General features: G+C 49.5%; 1 protein-coding gene across 1 annotated transcript in view; it reads left to right on the top strand.

The window, feature by feature from the left end:
• The window catches only part of LOC137540753 (uncharacterized), a 54,163-nt gene extending 36,824 nt beyond the window's left edge, over positions 1–17,339 (top strand). The window contains exon 2 of the mRNA XM_068262145.1: positions 17,272–17,339. Coding sequence (XP_068118246.1) covers positions 17,272–17,339 — 68 coding nt within the window. The remainder of the gene's footprint in view (positions 1–17,271) is intronic.
• The last annotated feature ends 1,611 nt before the right edge of the window (positions 17,340–18,950 follow it).

The following is an 18,950-nucleotide window of genomic DNA, read 5'->3' as shown; positions in this document are numbered from 1 at the left end:
CCCCAGACACACCACACACAGCACTACAAGTCCCAGACACACCACACACAGCACTACAAGTCCCAAACACACCACACACACAGCACTACAAGTCCCAGACACACCACACACACAGCACTACAAGTCCCAAACACACCACACACACAGCACTACAAGTCCCAGACACACCACACACAGCACTACAAGCCCCAGACACACCACACACAGCACTACAAGCCCCAGACACACCACACACACAGCACTACAAGTCCCAGACACACCACACACACAGCACTACAAGTCCCAGACACAGCACACACACAGCACTACAAATCACAGACACACCCCACACACAGCACTACAAGTCCCAGACACACCACACACAGCACTACAAGCCCCAGACACACCACACACACAGCACTACAAGTCCCAGACACACCACACACACAGCACTACAAGTCCCAGACACACCACACACACAGCACTACAAGTCCCAGACACACCACATGCAGCACTACAAGCCCCAGACACACCACACACACAGCACTACAAGTCCCAGACACAGCACACACACAGCACTACAAATCACAGACACACCCCACACACAGCACTACAAGTCCCAGACACACCACACACAGCACTACAAGTCCCAGACACACCACACACACAGCACTACAAGTCCCAGACACACCACACACAGCACTACAAGTCCCAGACACATCAAACACAGCACTACATGTCACAGACACACCACACACACAGCACTACAAATCACAGACACACCCCACACACAGCACTACAAGCCCCAGACACACCACACACACAGCACTACAAATCACAGACACACCACTCACACAGCACTAAAAGTCCCAGACACACCACACACACACACAGCACTACAAGCCCCAGACACACCACACACACACAGCACTACATGTCCCAGACACACCACACACACAGCACTACATGTCCCAGACACACCACACACACAGCACTACAAGCCCCAGACACACCACACAAACACAACACTACAAGTCCCAGACACACCACACACACAGCACTTCAAGCCCCAGACACACCACACAAACACATCACTACAAGTCCCAGACACACCACACACACAGCACTACAAGTCCCAGATACACTACACACAGCACTACAAGTCCCAGACACACCACATACATGTCCCAGACACACCACACACGCAGCACTACAAGTCCCAGACACACCACACACTCAACACTACAAGTCCCAGACACATCACACACACACACAGCACTACAAGTCCCAGACACACCACACATGCAGCACTACAACTTTTTGAGATGAGAAAAAGGGACACTTAAAGGGGAACTGAAGTAAGAGGGTATACGGAGGCTGCCATATTTATTTCCTTTTAATCAATACCAGTTGCCTGGCAGCCCTGCTGGTCTATTTCTCTGCAGTAGTATCTGAATAACACCAGAAACAAGCATGCAGCTAATCTTGTCAGATCTGACTTTAAAGTCTAAAACACATGATCTGCTGCATGCTTGTTCAGGAGCTATGGCTAATAGTACTAGAGGCAGAGGATCAGCAGGGCTGCCAGGCAACTGGTGTTGCTTAAAAGGAAATAAATATGGCAGCCTCCATATACCTCTCTCTTCAGTTCCCCTTTAAGCCACGCCCGTGCCACACCTGTGGACACACCCCCATTATGCCCCAAGCCACGCATACCATAAAGTTTTCATAAGAAAAATATGTTGTTTTATAATTCAAACCACACTGGTCCTTTCTATCCTGGTTCATTTTCCTTCATAGTAACATTTTAAAATTAGTAATATATCAATTTAAAAGATGGGAATAACGTTTAGAGTCAATCAAACACAGTTTTAGTATAGAAATACAGGATCTTCTCAAAAAAATTAGCATATTGTGATAAAGTTCATTATTTTCTGTAATGTACTGATAAACATTAGACTTTCATATATTTTAGATTCAAATACACACAACTGAAGTAGTTCAAGCCTTTTATTGTTTTAATATGGATGATTTTAGCATACAGCTCATGAAAACCCAAAATTCCTATCTCAAAAAATTAGCATATTTCATCCGACCAATAGAAGATAAGCGTTTTTAAAACAAAAAAAGTCAACCTTCAAATAATTATGTTCAGTTATGCACTCAATACTTGGTTGGGAATCCTTTTGCAGAAATGACTGCTTCAATGCGGCGTGGCATGGAGGCAATCAGCCTGTGGCACTGCTCAGGTGTTATGGAGGCCCAGGATGCTTTGATAGCGGCCTTAAGCTCATCCAGAGTGTTAGGTCTTGCATCTCTCAACTTTCTCTTCACAATATCCCACAGATTATCTATGGGGTTCAGGTCAGGAGAGTTGGCAGGCCAATTGAGCACAGTAATACCATGGTCAGTAAACCATTTACCAGTGGTTTTGGCACTGTGAGCAGGTGCCAGGTCGTGCTGAAAAATGAAATCTTCATCTCCATAAAGCTTTTCAGCAGATGGAAGCATGAAGTGCTCCAAAATCTCCTGATAGCTAGCTGCATTGACCCTGCCCTTGATAAAACACAGTGGCCAACACCAGCAGCTGACATGGCACCCCAGACTGGTAACAGTAAATTCGGGCGCCTGATTCAAGTGGACAAATCGGGCGCCGCCATTCACTCCCATAATAAATATCGTTTAATGGGCGCCCGACAGGAAAAAAGGGCGGCGGAGAAAAATAACGTTTTATAAGCGGCGCCCGGAGACTTTTACTGTTTTATAACTGCTTCTCATGATTACACATTATTTTATGATTTATAATTTTTTAAACATTATTTTTAAACGAAAAACAGCACAATATTTTTTTCACACGTTATTAATGCTTATCACAGGGGGGTCTTAGGTTTAGGCACCACCAGGGGGGTCTTAGGTTTAGGCACCACCAGGGGGGTCTTAGGTTTAGGCACCACCAGGGGGGTCTTAGGTTTAGGCACCAACAGGGGGGTCTTAGGTTTAGGCATCAACAGGAGGGTCTTAGGTTTAGGCACCAACAGGGGGGTCTTAGGTTTAGGCACCAACAGGGGGGTCTTAGGTTTAGGCACCAACAGGGGGGTCTAGGGGTTAGGGGTAGGTACAGGGAGGGTTACTTACTATTTTTTTTTAAACGTTATTATACGTTTCACTTTTTAAACGGAAGATTAACGTTTTCACAATTGCCAATTTCATGCACATTATTTAATGATTTATAACTTTATAAAACATTATTTTTAAACGAAATATAGTACATTATATTTTTAAACGTTATCCATGTTTATCGTTTAAAACCCTGCGCCCTTTTTTCCCAGCGCCCCTTTTTAACGTACGCCCCCAGACTATCACTGACTGTGGGTGCTTGACACTGGACTTCAGGCATTTTGGCATTTCCCTCTCCCCAGTCTTCCTCCAGACTCTGGCACCTTGATTTCCGAATGACATGCAAAAGTTGCTTTCGTCCGAAAAAAGTACTTTGGACCACTGAGCAACAGTCCAGTGCTGCTTCTCTGTAGCCCAGGTCAGGCGCTTCTGCCGCTGTTTCTGGTTCAAAAGTGGGTTCATGCTTCCAGCTGCTGAAAAGCTTTATGGAGATGAAGATTTCATATTTCAGCATGACCTGGCACCTGCCCACAGTGCCCAAACCACTGGTAAATGGCTTACTGACCATGGTATTACTGTGCTCAATTGGCCTGCCAACTCCCCTGACCTGAACCCCATAGAGAATCTGTGGGATATTCTGAAGAGAAAGTTGAGAGACGCAAGACCCAACACTCTGGATGAGCTTAAGGCCGCTATCGAAACATCCTGGGCCTCCATAACACCTGAGCAGTGCCACAGGCTGATTGCCTCCATGCCATGCCGAATTGAAGCAGTCATTTCTGCAAAAGGATTCCCGACCAAGTATTGAGTGCATAACTGAACATAATTATTTGAAGGTTGACTTTTTTTGTTTTAAAAACACTTTTCTTTTATTGGTCAGATGAAATATGCTAATTTTTTGAGATAGGAAATTTGGGTTTTCATGAGCTGGATGCCAAAATCATCAATATTAAAACAATAAAAGGCTTGAACTACTTCAGTTGTGTGTATTTGAATCTAAAACATATGAAAGTCTAATGTTTATCAGTACATTACAGAAAAAAATGAACTTTATCACAATATGCTAATTTTTTGAGAAGATCCTGTATAAATATTTATATAAAAAGAGGGACAAAGTCCTGAAAGAGGGACAAATGGGGGCGAAAGAGGGACAGAGGGACAGGGCTCTCAAAAAGGGACTGTCCCTCCGACAGAGGGACAGTTGGGAGCTATGCTACAAGTCCCAGACACACCACACACACAGCACTACAAGTCCCAGACACACCACAAACACAGCACTACAAGTCCCAGACACACCGCACACACACAGCACTTCAAGTCCCAGACACACCACACACAGCAATACAAGTCCCAGACTCACCACACACACACAGCACTTCAAGTCCCAGACACACCACACACACAACACTACAAGTCCCAGACACACCACACACAGCACTACAAGTCCCAGACACACCGCACACACACAGCACTTCAAGTCCCAGACACACCACACACAGCAATACAAGTCCCAGACACACCACACACACACAGCACTTCAAGTCCCAGACACACCACACACACAACACTACAAGTCCCAGACACACCACACACAGCACTACAAGTCCCAGACACACCACACACAGCACTACAAGTCCCAGACACACCACACACAGCACTACAAGACCCAGACACACCACACACACAACACTACAAGTCCCAGACACACCACACACACAGCACTACAAGTCCCAGACACACCACACACACAGCACTACAAGTCCCAGATACACCACACACACAGCACTGCAAGTCCCAGACACACCACACACACAGCACTACAAGTCCCAGACACACCACACACAGCACTACAAGACCCAGACACACCACACACACAGCACTTCAAGTCCCAGACACACCACACACAGCACTACAAGTCCCAGACACACCACACACAGCACTACAAGACCCAGACACACCACACACAGCACTACAAGCCCCAGACATACCACACACAGCACTTCAAGTCCCAGACACACCACACACACAGCACTACAAGTCCCAGACACACCACACACAGCAATACAAGTCCCAGACACACCATACAAACACAGCACTACAAGTCCCTGACATACCACACACACAGCACTACAAGCCCCAGACACACCACACACAGCACTACAAGTCCCAGACACACCACACACAGCACTACAAGTCCCAGACACACCACACACAGCACTACAAGCCCCAGACACATCACACACACAGCACTACAAGTCCCAGACACACCACACACACAGCACTACAAGTCCCAGACACACCACACACACAGCACTACAAGTCCTAGACACACCACACACACAGCACTACAAGTCCCAGACACACCACACACAGCACTACAAGTCCCAGACACACCACACACAGCACTACAAGTTCCAGACACACCACACACAGCACTACAAGTCCCAGACACACCACACACAGCACTGCAAGACCCAGACACACCACACACACAGCCAGTGGCGTAGCTAAGGAGCTGTGGGCCCCGATGCAAGTTTTACAATGGGGCCCCCCAAGCACTCTATACATAACAATTGATACGGCGCACCAAAACCTGCCAATGGCAACTACAGTGTCAGAGGTGCAAGAAGGGGATGAAGAACAGTTTGTTAATGATTACTACTATTCAAAGGATCTATAGAAGTGATTATTATGAGCACAGGACCAATAGAGAGCTAATACTGTAGTTGAGGGAGAGCCCTTCGGGGCCCCTATGGCCCAAGGGCCCCGATGCGGTCGCTACCTCTGCACCCCCTATTGCTACGCCCCTGCACACAGCACTACAAGTTCCAGACACACCACACACAGCACTACAAGCCCCAGACACACCACACACACAGCACTACAAGTCCCAGACACATCACACACAGCACTACAAGTCCCAGATACACCACACACAGCACACAGCACTACAAGTCCCAGACACACCACATACATGTCCCAGACACACCACACACACAGCACTACAAGTCCCAGACACACCACACACACACACAGCACTACAAGTCCCAGACCCACCACACACACAGCACTACAAGCCCCAGACACACCACACAAACACAACACTACAAGTCCCAGACACACCACACACACACAGCACTACAAGTCCCAGACACACCACACACAGCACTACAAGTCCCAGACAAACCACACACAGCACTACATGTCCCAGACACACCACACACAGCAATACAAGTCCCAGACACACAACACAAACACAGCACTACAAGTCCCAGACATACCACACACACAGCACTACAAGCCCCAGACACACCACACACAGCACTACAAGTCCCAGACACACCACACACACACATCACTACAAGTCCCAGACCCACCACAGACACAGCACTACAAGCCCCAGACACACCACACAAACACAACACTACAAGTCCCAGACACACCACACACACACAGCACTACAAGTCCCAGACACACCACACACAGCACTACAAGTCCCAGACAAACCACACACAGCACTACATGTCCCAGACACACCACACACAGCAATACAAGTCCCAGACACACAACACAAACACAGCACTACAAGTCCCAGACATACCACACACACAGCACTACAAGCCCCAGACACACCACACACAGCACTACAAGTCCCAGACACACAACACAAACATAGCACTACAAGTCCCAGACATACCACACACACAGCACTACAAGCCCCAGACACACCACACACAGCACTACAAGTCCCAGACACACCACACACACACAGCACCTCAAGTCCCAGACACACCACACACACACAGCACTACAAGTCCCAGACACACCACACACACAACACTACAAGTCCCAGACACACCACACACAGCACTACAAGTCCCAGACACACCGCACACACACAGCACTTCAAGTCCCAGACACACCACACACAGCAATACAAGTCCCAGACATACCACACACAGCACTTCAAGTCCCAGACACACCACACACACAGCACTACAAGTCCCAGACACACCACACACAGCAATACAAGTCCCAGACACACCATACAAACACAGCACTACAAGTCCCTGACATACCACACACACAGCACTACAAGCCCCAGACACACCACACACAGCACTACAAGTCCCAGACACACCACACACAGCACTACAAGTCCCAGACACACCACACACAGCACTACAAGCCCCAGACACATCACACACACAGCACTACAAGTCCCAGACACACCACACACACAGCACTACAAGTCCCAGACACACCACACACACAGCACTACAAGTCCTAGACACACCACACACACAGCACTACAAGTCCCAGACACACCACACACAGCACTACAAGTCCCAGACACACCACACACAGCACTACAAGTTCCAGACACACCACACACAGCACTACAAGTCCCAGACACACCACACACAGCACTGCAAGACCCAGACACACCACACACACAGCCAGTGGCGTAGCTAAGGAGCTGTGGGCCCCGATGCAAGTTTTACAATGGGGCCCCCCAAGCACTCTATACATAACAATTGATACGGCGCACCAAAACCTGCCAATGGCAACTACAGTGTCAGAGGTGCAAGAAGGGGATGAAGAACAGTTTGTTAATGATTACTACTATTCAAAGGATCTATAGAAGTGATTATTATGAGCACAGGACCAATAGAGAGCTAATACTGTAGTTGAGGGAGAGCCCTTCGGGGCCCCTATGGCCCAAGGGCCCCGATGCGGTCGCTACCTCTGCACCCCCTATTGCTACGCCCCTGCACACAGCACTACAAGTTCCAGACACACCACACACAGCACTACAAGCCCCAGACACACCACACACACAGCACTACAAGTCCCAGACACATCACACACAGCACTACAAGTCCCAGATACACCACACACAGCACACAGCACTACAAGTCCCAGACACACCACATACATGTCCCAGACACACCACACACACAGCACTACAAGTCCCAGACACACCACATACATGTCCCAGACACACCACACACACAGCACTACAAGTCCCAGACACACCACACACACACACAGCACTACAAGTCCCAGACCCACCACACACACAGCACTACAAGCCCCAGACACACCACACAAACACAACACTACAAGTCCCAGACACACCACACACACACAGCACTACAAGTCCCAGACACACCACACACAGCACTACAAGTCCCAGACAAACCACACACAGCACTACATGTCCCAGACACACCACACACAGCAATACAAGTCCCAGACACACAACACAAACACAGCACTACAAGTCCCAGACATACCACACACACAGCACTACAAGCCCCAGACACACCACACACAGCACTACAAGTCCCAGACACACCACACACACACATCACTACAAGTCCCAGACCCACCACAGACACAGCACTACAAGCCCCAGACACACCACACAAACACAACACTACAAGTCCCAGACACACCACACACACACAGCACTACAAGTCCCAGACACACCACACACAGCACTACAAGTCCCAGACAAACCACACACAGCACTACATGTCCCAGACACACCACACACAGCAATACAAGTCCCAGACACACAACACAAACACAGCACTACAAGTCCCAGACATACCACACACACAGCACTACAAGCCCCAGACACACCACACACAGCACTACAAGTCCCAGACACACAACACAAACATAGCACTACAAGTCCCAGACATACCACACACACAGCACTACAAGCCCCAGACACACCACACACAGCACTACAAGTCCCAGACACACCACACACACACAGCACCTCAAGTCCCAGACACACCACACACACACAGCACTACAAGTCCCAGACACACCACACACACAACACTACAAGTCCCAGACACACCACACACAGCACTACAAGTCCCAGACACACCGCACACACACAGCACTTCAAGTCCCAGACACACCACACACAGCAATACAAGTCCCAGACACACCACACACACACAGCACTTCAAGTCCCAGACACACCACACACACAACACTACAAGTCCCAGACACACCACATACAGCACTACAAGTCCCAGACACACCGCACACACACAGCACTTCAAGTCCCAGACACACCACACACACAGCACTACAAGTCCCAGACACACCACACACAGCAATACAAGTCCCAGACACACCATACAAACACAGCACTACAAGTCCCTGACATACCACACACACAGCACTACAAGCCCCAGACACACCACACACACAGCACTACAAGTCCCAGACACACCACACACAGCACTACAAGTCCCAGACACACCACACACAGCACTACAAGTCCCAGACACACCACACACACAGCACTACAAGTCCCAGACACACCACACACAGCACTACAAGTCCCAGACACACCACACACAGCACTACAAGTTCCAGACACACCACACACAGCACTACAAGTCCCAGACACACCACACACACAGCACTACAAGTCCCAGACACACCACACACACAGCACTACAAGTCCCAGACACACCACACACACACAGCACTACAAGTCCCAGACACACCACACACAGCACTACAAGACCCAGACACACCACACACACACAGCACTACAAGTCCCAGACACACCACACACACAGCACTACAAGTCCCAGACACACCACACACACACAGCACTACAAGTCCCAGACACACCACACACACAGCACTACAAGTCCCAGACACACCACACACACAGCACTACAAGTCCCAGACACACCACACACACACAGCACTACAAGTCCCAGACACACCACACACAGCACTACAAGACCCAGACACACCACACACACACAGCACTACAAGTCCCAGACACACCACACACACAGCACTACAAGTCCCAGACACACCACACACACACAGCACTACAAGTCCCAGACACACCACACACACAGCACTACAAGTCCCAGACACACCACACACACACAGCACTACAAGTCCCAGACACACCACACACAGCACTGCAAGACCCAGACACACCACACACACAGCACTACAAGTTCCAGACACACCACACACAGCACTACAAGCCCCAGACACACCACACACCACACACAGCACTACAAGTCCCAGACACACCACATACATGTCCCAGACACACCACACACACAGCACTACAAGTCCCAGACACACCACACACACACACAGCACTACAAGTCCCAGACACACCACACACACACATCACTACAAGTCCCAGACCCACCACACACACAGCACTACAAGCTCCAGACACACCACACAAACACAACACTACAAGTCCCAGACACACCACACACACACAGCACTACAAGTCCCAGACACACCACACACAGCACTACATGTCCCAGACACACCACACACAGCAATACAAGTCCCAGACACACAACACAAACACAGCACTACAAGTCCCAGACATACCACACACACAGCACTACAAGCCCCAGACACACCACACACAGCACTACAAGTCCCAGACACACCACACAAACACAGCACTACAAGTCCCAGACACACCACACACACACAGCACTACAAGTCCCAGACACACCACACACACACAGCACCTCAAGTCCCAGACACACCACACACAGCACTACAATTACCAGACACACCATACACAGCACTACAAGTCCCAGACACACCACACACAGCACTACAAGTCCCAAACACACCACACACAGCACTACAAGTCCCAGACACACCACACACAGCACTACAAGCCCCAGACACACCACACACAGCACTACAAGTCCCAGACACACCACACACACACAGCACTACAAGTCCCAGACACACCACACACAGCACTACATGTCCCAGACACACCACACACACAGCACTACAAGTCCCAGACACACCACACACACAGCACTACAAGCCCCAGACACACCACACATCACACAGCACTACAAGTCCCAGACACACCACACACACAGCACTACAAGCCCCAGACACACCACACACACACAGCACTACAAGTCCCAGACAGACCACACACACAGCACTACAAGTTCCAGACACACCACACACACAGCACTACAAGTTCCAGACACACCACACACACAGCACTACAAGTCCCAGACACACCACACACACACAGCACTATAAGTCCCAGACACACCACACACAGCACTACAAGTTCCAGACAAACCACACACACACATACAGCACTACAAGTCCCAGACAGGCATGGTCGGAATAGCCGATTTCCGTTTCCGGCACAATTCCGCATTCCGACATATAGAAATTCCGTTACCGTTCCATTCCGAAGGTATACCGGGTCAGTTCCGCGGAATTCCGATTTACACGGAATTCCGTCGGAAGTAATACCATGGTCAGTAAACCATTTACCAGTGGTTTGGGCACTGTGGGCAGGTGCCAGGTCGTGCTGAAAAATGAAATCTTCATCTCCATAAAGCTTTTCAGCAGATGGAAGCATGAAGTGCTCCAAAATCTCCTGATAGCTAGCTGCATTGACCCTGCCCTTGATAAAACACAGTGGCCAACACCAGCAGCTGACATGGCACCCCAGACTGGTAACAGTAAATTCGGGCGCCTGAGGCAAGTGGACAAATCGGGCGCCGCCATTCACTCCCATAATAAATATCGTTTAATGGGCGCCCGACAGGAAAAAAGGGCGGCGGAGAAAAATAACGTTTTATAAGCGGCGCCCGGAGACTTTTACTGTTTTATAACTGCTTCTCATGATTACACATTATTTTATGATTTATAATTTTTTAAACATTATTTTTAAACGAAAAACAGCACAATATTTTTTTCACACGTTATTAATGCTTATCACAGGGGGGTCTTAGGTTTAGGCACCACCAGGGGGGTCTTAGGTTTAGGCACCACCAGGGGGGTCTTAGGTTTAGGCACCACCAGGGGGGTCTTAGGTTTAGGCACCAACAGGGGGGTCTTAGGTTTAGGCATCAACAGGAGGGTCTTAGGTTTAGGCACCAACAGGGGGGTCTTAGGTTTAGGCACCAACAGGGGGGTCTTAGGTTTAGGCACCAACAGGGGGGTCTAGGGGTTAGGGGTAGGTACAGGGAGGGTTACTTACTATTTTTTTTTAAACGTTATTATACGTTTCACTTTTTAAACGGAAGATTAACGTTTTCACAATTGCCAATTTCATGCACATTATTTAATGATTTATAACTTTATAAAACATTATTTTTAAACGAAATATAGTACATTATATTTTTAAACGTTATCCATGTTTATCGTTTAAAACCCTGCGCCCTTTTTTCCCAGCGCCCCTTTTTAACGTGCGCCCCCAGACTATCACTGACTGTGGGTGCTTGACACTGGACTTCAGGCATTTTGGCATTTCCCTCTCCCCAGTCTTCCTCCAGACTCTGGCACCTTGATTTCCGAATGACATGCAAAAGTTGCTTTCGTCCGAAAAAAGTACTTTGGACCACTGAGCAACAGTCCAGTGCTGCTTCTCTGTAGCCCAGGTCAGGCGCTTCTGCCGCTGTTTCTGGTTCAAAAGTGGGTTCATGCTTCCAGCTGCTGAAAAGCTTTATGGAGATGAAGATTTCATATTTCAGCATGACCTGGCACCTGCCCACAGTGCCCAAACCACTGGTAAATGGCTTACTGACCATGGTATTACTGTGCTCAATTGGCCTGCCAACTCCCCTGACCTGAACCCCATAGAGAATCTGTGGGATATTCTGAAGAGAAAGTTGAGAGACGCAAGACCCAACACTCTGGATGAGCTTAAGGCCGCTATCGAAACATCCTGGGCCTCCATAACACCTGAGCAGTGCCACAGGCTGATTGCCTCCATGCCATGCCGAATTGAAGCAGTCATTTCTGCAAAAGGATTCCCGACCAAGTATTGAGTGCATAACTGAACATAATTATTTGAAGGTTGACTTTTTTTGTTTTAAAAACACTTTTCTTTTATTGGTCAGATGAAATATGCTAATTTTTTGAGATAGGAAATTTGGGTTTTCATGAGCTGGATGCCAAAATCATCAATATTAAAACAATAAAAGGCTTGAACTACTTCAGTTGTGTGTATTTGAATCTAAAACATATGAAAGTCTAATGTTTATCAGTACATTACAGAAAAAAATGAACTTTATCACAATATGCTAATTTTTTGAGAAGATCCTGTATAAATATTTATATAAAAAGAGGGACAAAGTCCTGAAAGAGGGACAAATGGGGGCGAAAGAGGGACAGAGGGACAGGGCTCTCAAAAAGGGACTGTCCCTCCGACAGAGGGACAGTTGGGAGCTATGCTACAAGTCCCAGACACACCACACACACAGCACTACAAGTCCCAGACACACCACAAACACAGCACTACAAGTCCCAGACACACCGCACACACACAGCACTTCAAGTCCCAGACACACCACACACAGCAATACAAGTCCCAGACTCACCACACACACACAGCACTTCAAGTCCCAGACACACCACACACACAACACTACAAGTCCCAGACACACCACACACAGCACTACAAGTCCCAGACACACCGCACACACACAGCACTTCAAGTCCCAGACACACCACACACAGCAATACAAGTCCCAGACTCACCACACACACACAGCACTTCAAGTCCCAGACACACCACACACACAACACTACAAGTCCCAGACACACCACACACAGCACTACAAGTCCCAGACACACCGCACACACACAGCACTTCAAGTCCCAGACACACCACACACACAGCACTACAAGTCCCAGACACACCACACACAGCAATACAAGTCCCAGACACACCATACAAACACAGCACTACAAGTCCCTGACATACCACACACACAGCACTACAAGCCCCAGACACACCACACACAGCACTACAAGTCCCAGACACACCACACACAGCACTACAAGTCCCAGACACACCACACACAGCACTACAAGTCCCAGACACACCACACACAGCACTGCAAGACCCAGACACACCACACACACAGCACTACAAGTTCCAGACACACCACACACACAGCACTACAAGCCCCAGACACACCACACACCACACACAGCACTACAAGTCCCAGACACACCACATACATGTCCCAGACACACCACACACACAGCACTACAAGTCCCAGACACACCACACACACACACAGCACTACAAGTCCCAGACACACCACACACACACATCACTACAAGTCCCAGACCCACCACACACACAGCACTACAAGCCCCAGACACACCACACAAACACAACACTACAAGTCCCAGACACACCACACACACAGCACTACAAGTCCCAGACACACCACACACAGCACTACAAGTCCCGGACACACCACACACAGCACTACAAGTCCCAGACACACCACACACAGCAATACAAGTCCCAGACACACAACACAAACACAGCACTACAAGTCCCAGACATACCACACACACAGCACTACAAGCCCCAGACACACCACACACAGCACTACAAGTCCCAGACACACCACACAAACACAGCACTACAAGTCCCAGACACACCACACACACACAGCACTACAAGTCCCAGACACACCACACACACACACAGCACCTCAAGTCCCAGACACACCACACACAGCACTACAATTACCAGACACACCATACACAGCACTACAAGTCCCAGACACACCACACACAGCACTACAAGTCCCAGACACACCACACACAGCACTACAAGCCCCAGACACATCACACACACAGCACTACAAGACCCAGACACACCACACACACAGCACTACAAGTCCCAGACACACCACACACAGCACTACAAGTCCCAGACACACCACACACACAGCACTACAAGTCCCAGACACACCACACACAGCACTACAAGTCCCAGACACATCACACACACAGCACTACAAGTCCTAAACACACCACACACACAGCACTACAAGTCCCAGACACACCACACACAGCACTACAAGTCCCAGACACACCACACACACAGCATTACAAGTCCCAGACACACCACACACACAGCACTACAAGTCCCAGACACACCACACACACAGCACTACAAGCCCCAGACACACCACACAAACACAACACTACAAGTCCCAGACACACCACACACACAGCACTACAAGTCCCAGACACACCACACACAGCACTACAAGTCCCAGACAAACCACACACAGCACTACAAGTCCCAGACACACCACACACAGCAATACAAGTCCCAGACACACAACACAAACACAGCACTACAAGCCCCAGACACACCACACACAGCACTACAAGTCCCAGACACACCACACAAACACAGCACTACAAGTCCCAGACACACCACACACACACAGCACTACAAGTCCCAGACACACCACACACACACACAGCACCTCAAGTCCCAGACACACCACACACAGCACTACAATTACCAGACACACCATACACAGCACTACAAGTCCCAGACACACCACACACAGCACTACAAGTCCCAAACACACCACACACACAGCACTACAAGTCCCAGACACACCACACACAGCACTACAAGTCCCAGACACACCACACACAGCACTACAAGCCCCAGACACACCACACACAGCACTACAAGTCCCAGACACACCACACACACACAGCACTACAAGTCCCAGACACACCACACACAGCACTACATGTCCCAGACACACCACACACACAGCACTACAAGTCCCAGACACACCACACACACAGCACTACAAGCCCCAGACACACCACACATCACACAGCACTACAAGTCCCAGACACACCACACACACAGCACTACAAGCCCCAGACACACCACACACACACAGCACTACAAGTCCCAGACAGACCACACACACAGCACTACAAGTTCCAGACACACCACACACACAGCACTACAAGTCCCAGACACACCACACACACACACACAGCACTACAAGTCCCAGACACACCACACACACACAGCACTACAAGTCCCAGACACACCACACACAGCACTACAAGTCCCAGATACAACACACACACAGCACTACAAGTCCCAGACACACCACACACACAGCACTACAAGTCCCAGACACACCACACACACAGCACTACAAGTCCCAGACACACCACACACACACAGCACTACAAGTCCCAGACACACCACACACACACAGCACTACAAGTCCCAGACACACCACACACACAGCACTACATGGCCCAGATACACCACACACACAACACTACAAGTCCCAGACACACCACACACTGCACTACAAGTCCCAGACACACCACACACACAGCACTACAAGTCCCAGATACACCACACACACAGCATTACAAGTCCCAGACACACCACACACAGCACTACAAGCCCCAGACACACCACACACACAGCACTACAAGTCCCAGACACACCACACACACCACTACAAGCCCCAGACACACCACACACACAGCACTACAAGTTCCAGACACACCACACACACAGCACTACAAGTCCCAGACACACCACACACACACAGCACTACAAGTCCCAGACACACCACACACACACACACAGCACTACAAGTCCCAGACACACCACACACACAGCACTACATGGCCCAGACACACCACACACACAGCATTACAAGTCCCAGACACACCACACACAGCACTACAAGTCCCAGACACACCACACACACAGCACTACAAGTCCCAGACACACCACACACAGCACTACAAGTCTCAGACACCCCACACACACAGCACGACAAGTCCCAGACACACCACACACTGCACTACAAGTCCCAGACACACCACACACACAGCACTACAAGTCCCAGATACAACACACACACAGCACTACAAGTCCCAGACACATCACATAAACACACACATTGTGAAAATACATGCAAAAATAATATTTGCATTTTTGCTCATGTCTGATGATGTGTAAGTTGACTAAAGCATTGTCAGCATTACAATCAGCAGCACCACCTCTTCACTGGGATAAATGTGAAATGAGCCAGTGTGTGTAGCCAGAGTAGTTTTTCTCCAGCATAAGGTAAAATATTACATAAATTCAAAAAAAAACACACTTACAGACCACATTGCAGCCTTGGCTCAGGAGTTGTAAATTTGAGGATATCGTTTGTATTCATAGCTACATGAAACACACCGCCAATAATGATGTCTCCTTCCTCATAATATTCTTGTTGTTGCAGCATGATTGGAGTAAGTCTACAAGCTGTGCTCTGTATCTCTGCCCCTCCGCAGGAAGATGTGTGCAGGATGAGGAGGAAGACAATGACAATGAACACATAGAGGACAGTGTTCGGTGTTGAGCAGCCCATGTCCTGTACAGGACTGAGCCTTCTCAATGACAATGCTGGGGACCCATGGCAGTCCGGTGTCTGCTCACTACATCTACAAGCAGCTTTTATGTATTACTATTGGTTAATTTAGATGTTTAGCTGCATAATAACTTCATACTGATATTTCTGTGCTTCTAAAATGATTCAAACTGGAGTTATAGAAAATATTCACTTAACCACTTAAGTCTATCTGGATGGATATATCTGTCTAGATAGACTGTGCTGCTGCCACCACCACGCCAGGAGAGCTCCCGCCACCTTCCGATAGCTCTGAGATCAATAAATGGGAACATAGTTCCCATTCATCGATCTAAGTCCCCGGCAGAAAAAACGACGATCTCTTATCAGAGGCCGCTGTCTTTCTGCGCAAAAAAAAACAAAGTTTCCCGTCCTTCTAATGCTTCCTGGAAGTGAGAATTTTCGCTTCCAGGACTTTTTGACTGGGGGCCATCTTGCATCCAAATAGTAAAACTACATGCCCCCTAACCGTCCCGGATTGGTCGGGATTCTCCCGATTTGGGGGGGCTCTCCCGCTATCCCGGGAAGCCCCCTTAAGTCCCGGCCGGCTGGGGAGAGAAGACAGAAAAAAAATGATCAAGGAGCCAGCCGCGCTAATAAGGGATGTGGGAGTCTGCTTTATTCCTCCCTCCCTTCCTCTGAATGACCCCACCTGCTGTGAATGTGTCCCCCCCTGTAGGCAGTGTGTGCGCAGCGGAGCGGTAGGTCCTCTTACCGCAGAACCATGCACACCGGCAACTTGTCTCTACTTCCTGTGACATCATGGTAAACAGGAAGCAGGAGACTCCAGTTGCCGGTGCGCACGGTTCTGCGGTAAGAGGACCTACCGCTCCGCTGCGCACACACTGCCTACAGGGGGGGGGGGACACATTTACAGCAGGTGGGGGCATTTAGAGGAAGGGGGGGAGGAATAAAGCAGGCTCCCGCATCCCTCTCCCCAGGGCAATCTCATTCCATCTCCTCCCCACACAGGGGCACCTTCCTCCCCAACCAGCGACTCCCTCCTCCCCACCCACGGGCATTCTCCACCCTCCACTGATGACCCCCCTACCCACTAGCACCCTCCTCCCCACCCACTGGCACCCTCCTCCCCACCCACTGGCACCCTCTTCTTTGCTGACTGGCACCCTCCTCCTACCCACTGACACCATCCTCCTACCCACTGGCACCTTTCTCCCCCACCCAGTGTCACCCTCCTTTCCACCCACAGGTACCCTCCTCTCCACCCACTAGCACCCTCCTCCTACCCACTGACACCCTCCTCCTACCCAGTGTCACCCTCCTCCCTGCTCACTGGCACCCTCCTCTCTGCCCATTGACAACCTCCACTTTCCACTAACACCCTCCTCCTACCCACTGGCGCCTTCCTCCCCCACCCACTGGCACCCCCCTTTCCACCCAGTGTCACCCTCTCCCACCCACTGGCACCCTCCTCCGCAAACTCATTCCTCCCATTGTCACCCTCCTGCAAAAGCAGGGGTGTGGCTTAAGGCCGCACAGGGGGCGTGGCTTAAGTGTCCCTCTTTCACATCTTGAAATGTTGGGAGGTATGAAACTACACCC

This window comes from Hyperolius riggenbachi, chromosome 1, assembly GCF_040937935.1.
Source record: "Hyperolius riggenbachi isolate aHypRig1 chromosome 1, aHypRig1.pri, whole genome shotgun sequence".
Lineage (NCBI taxonomy): Eukaryota > Metazoa > Chordata > Amphibia > Anura > Hyperoliidae > Hyperolius > Hyperolius riggenbachi.
The sequence above is the reverse complement of the archived record's forward strand: the minus strand, read 5'-3'. Positions and strand labels throughout refer to the sequence as shown.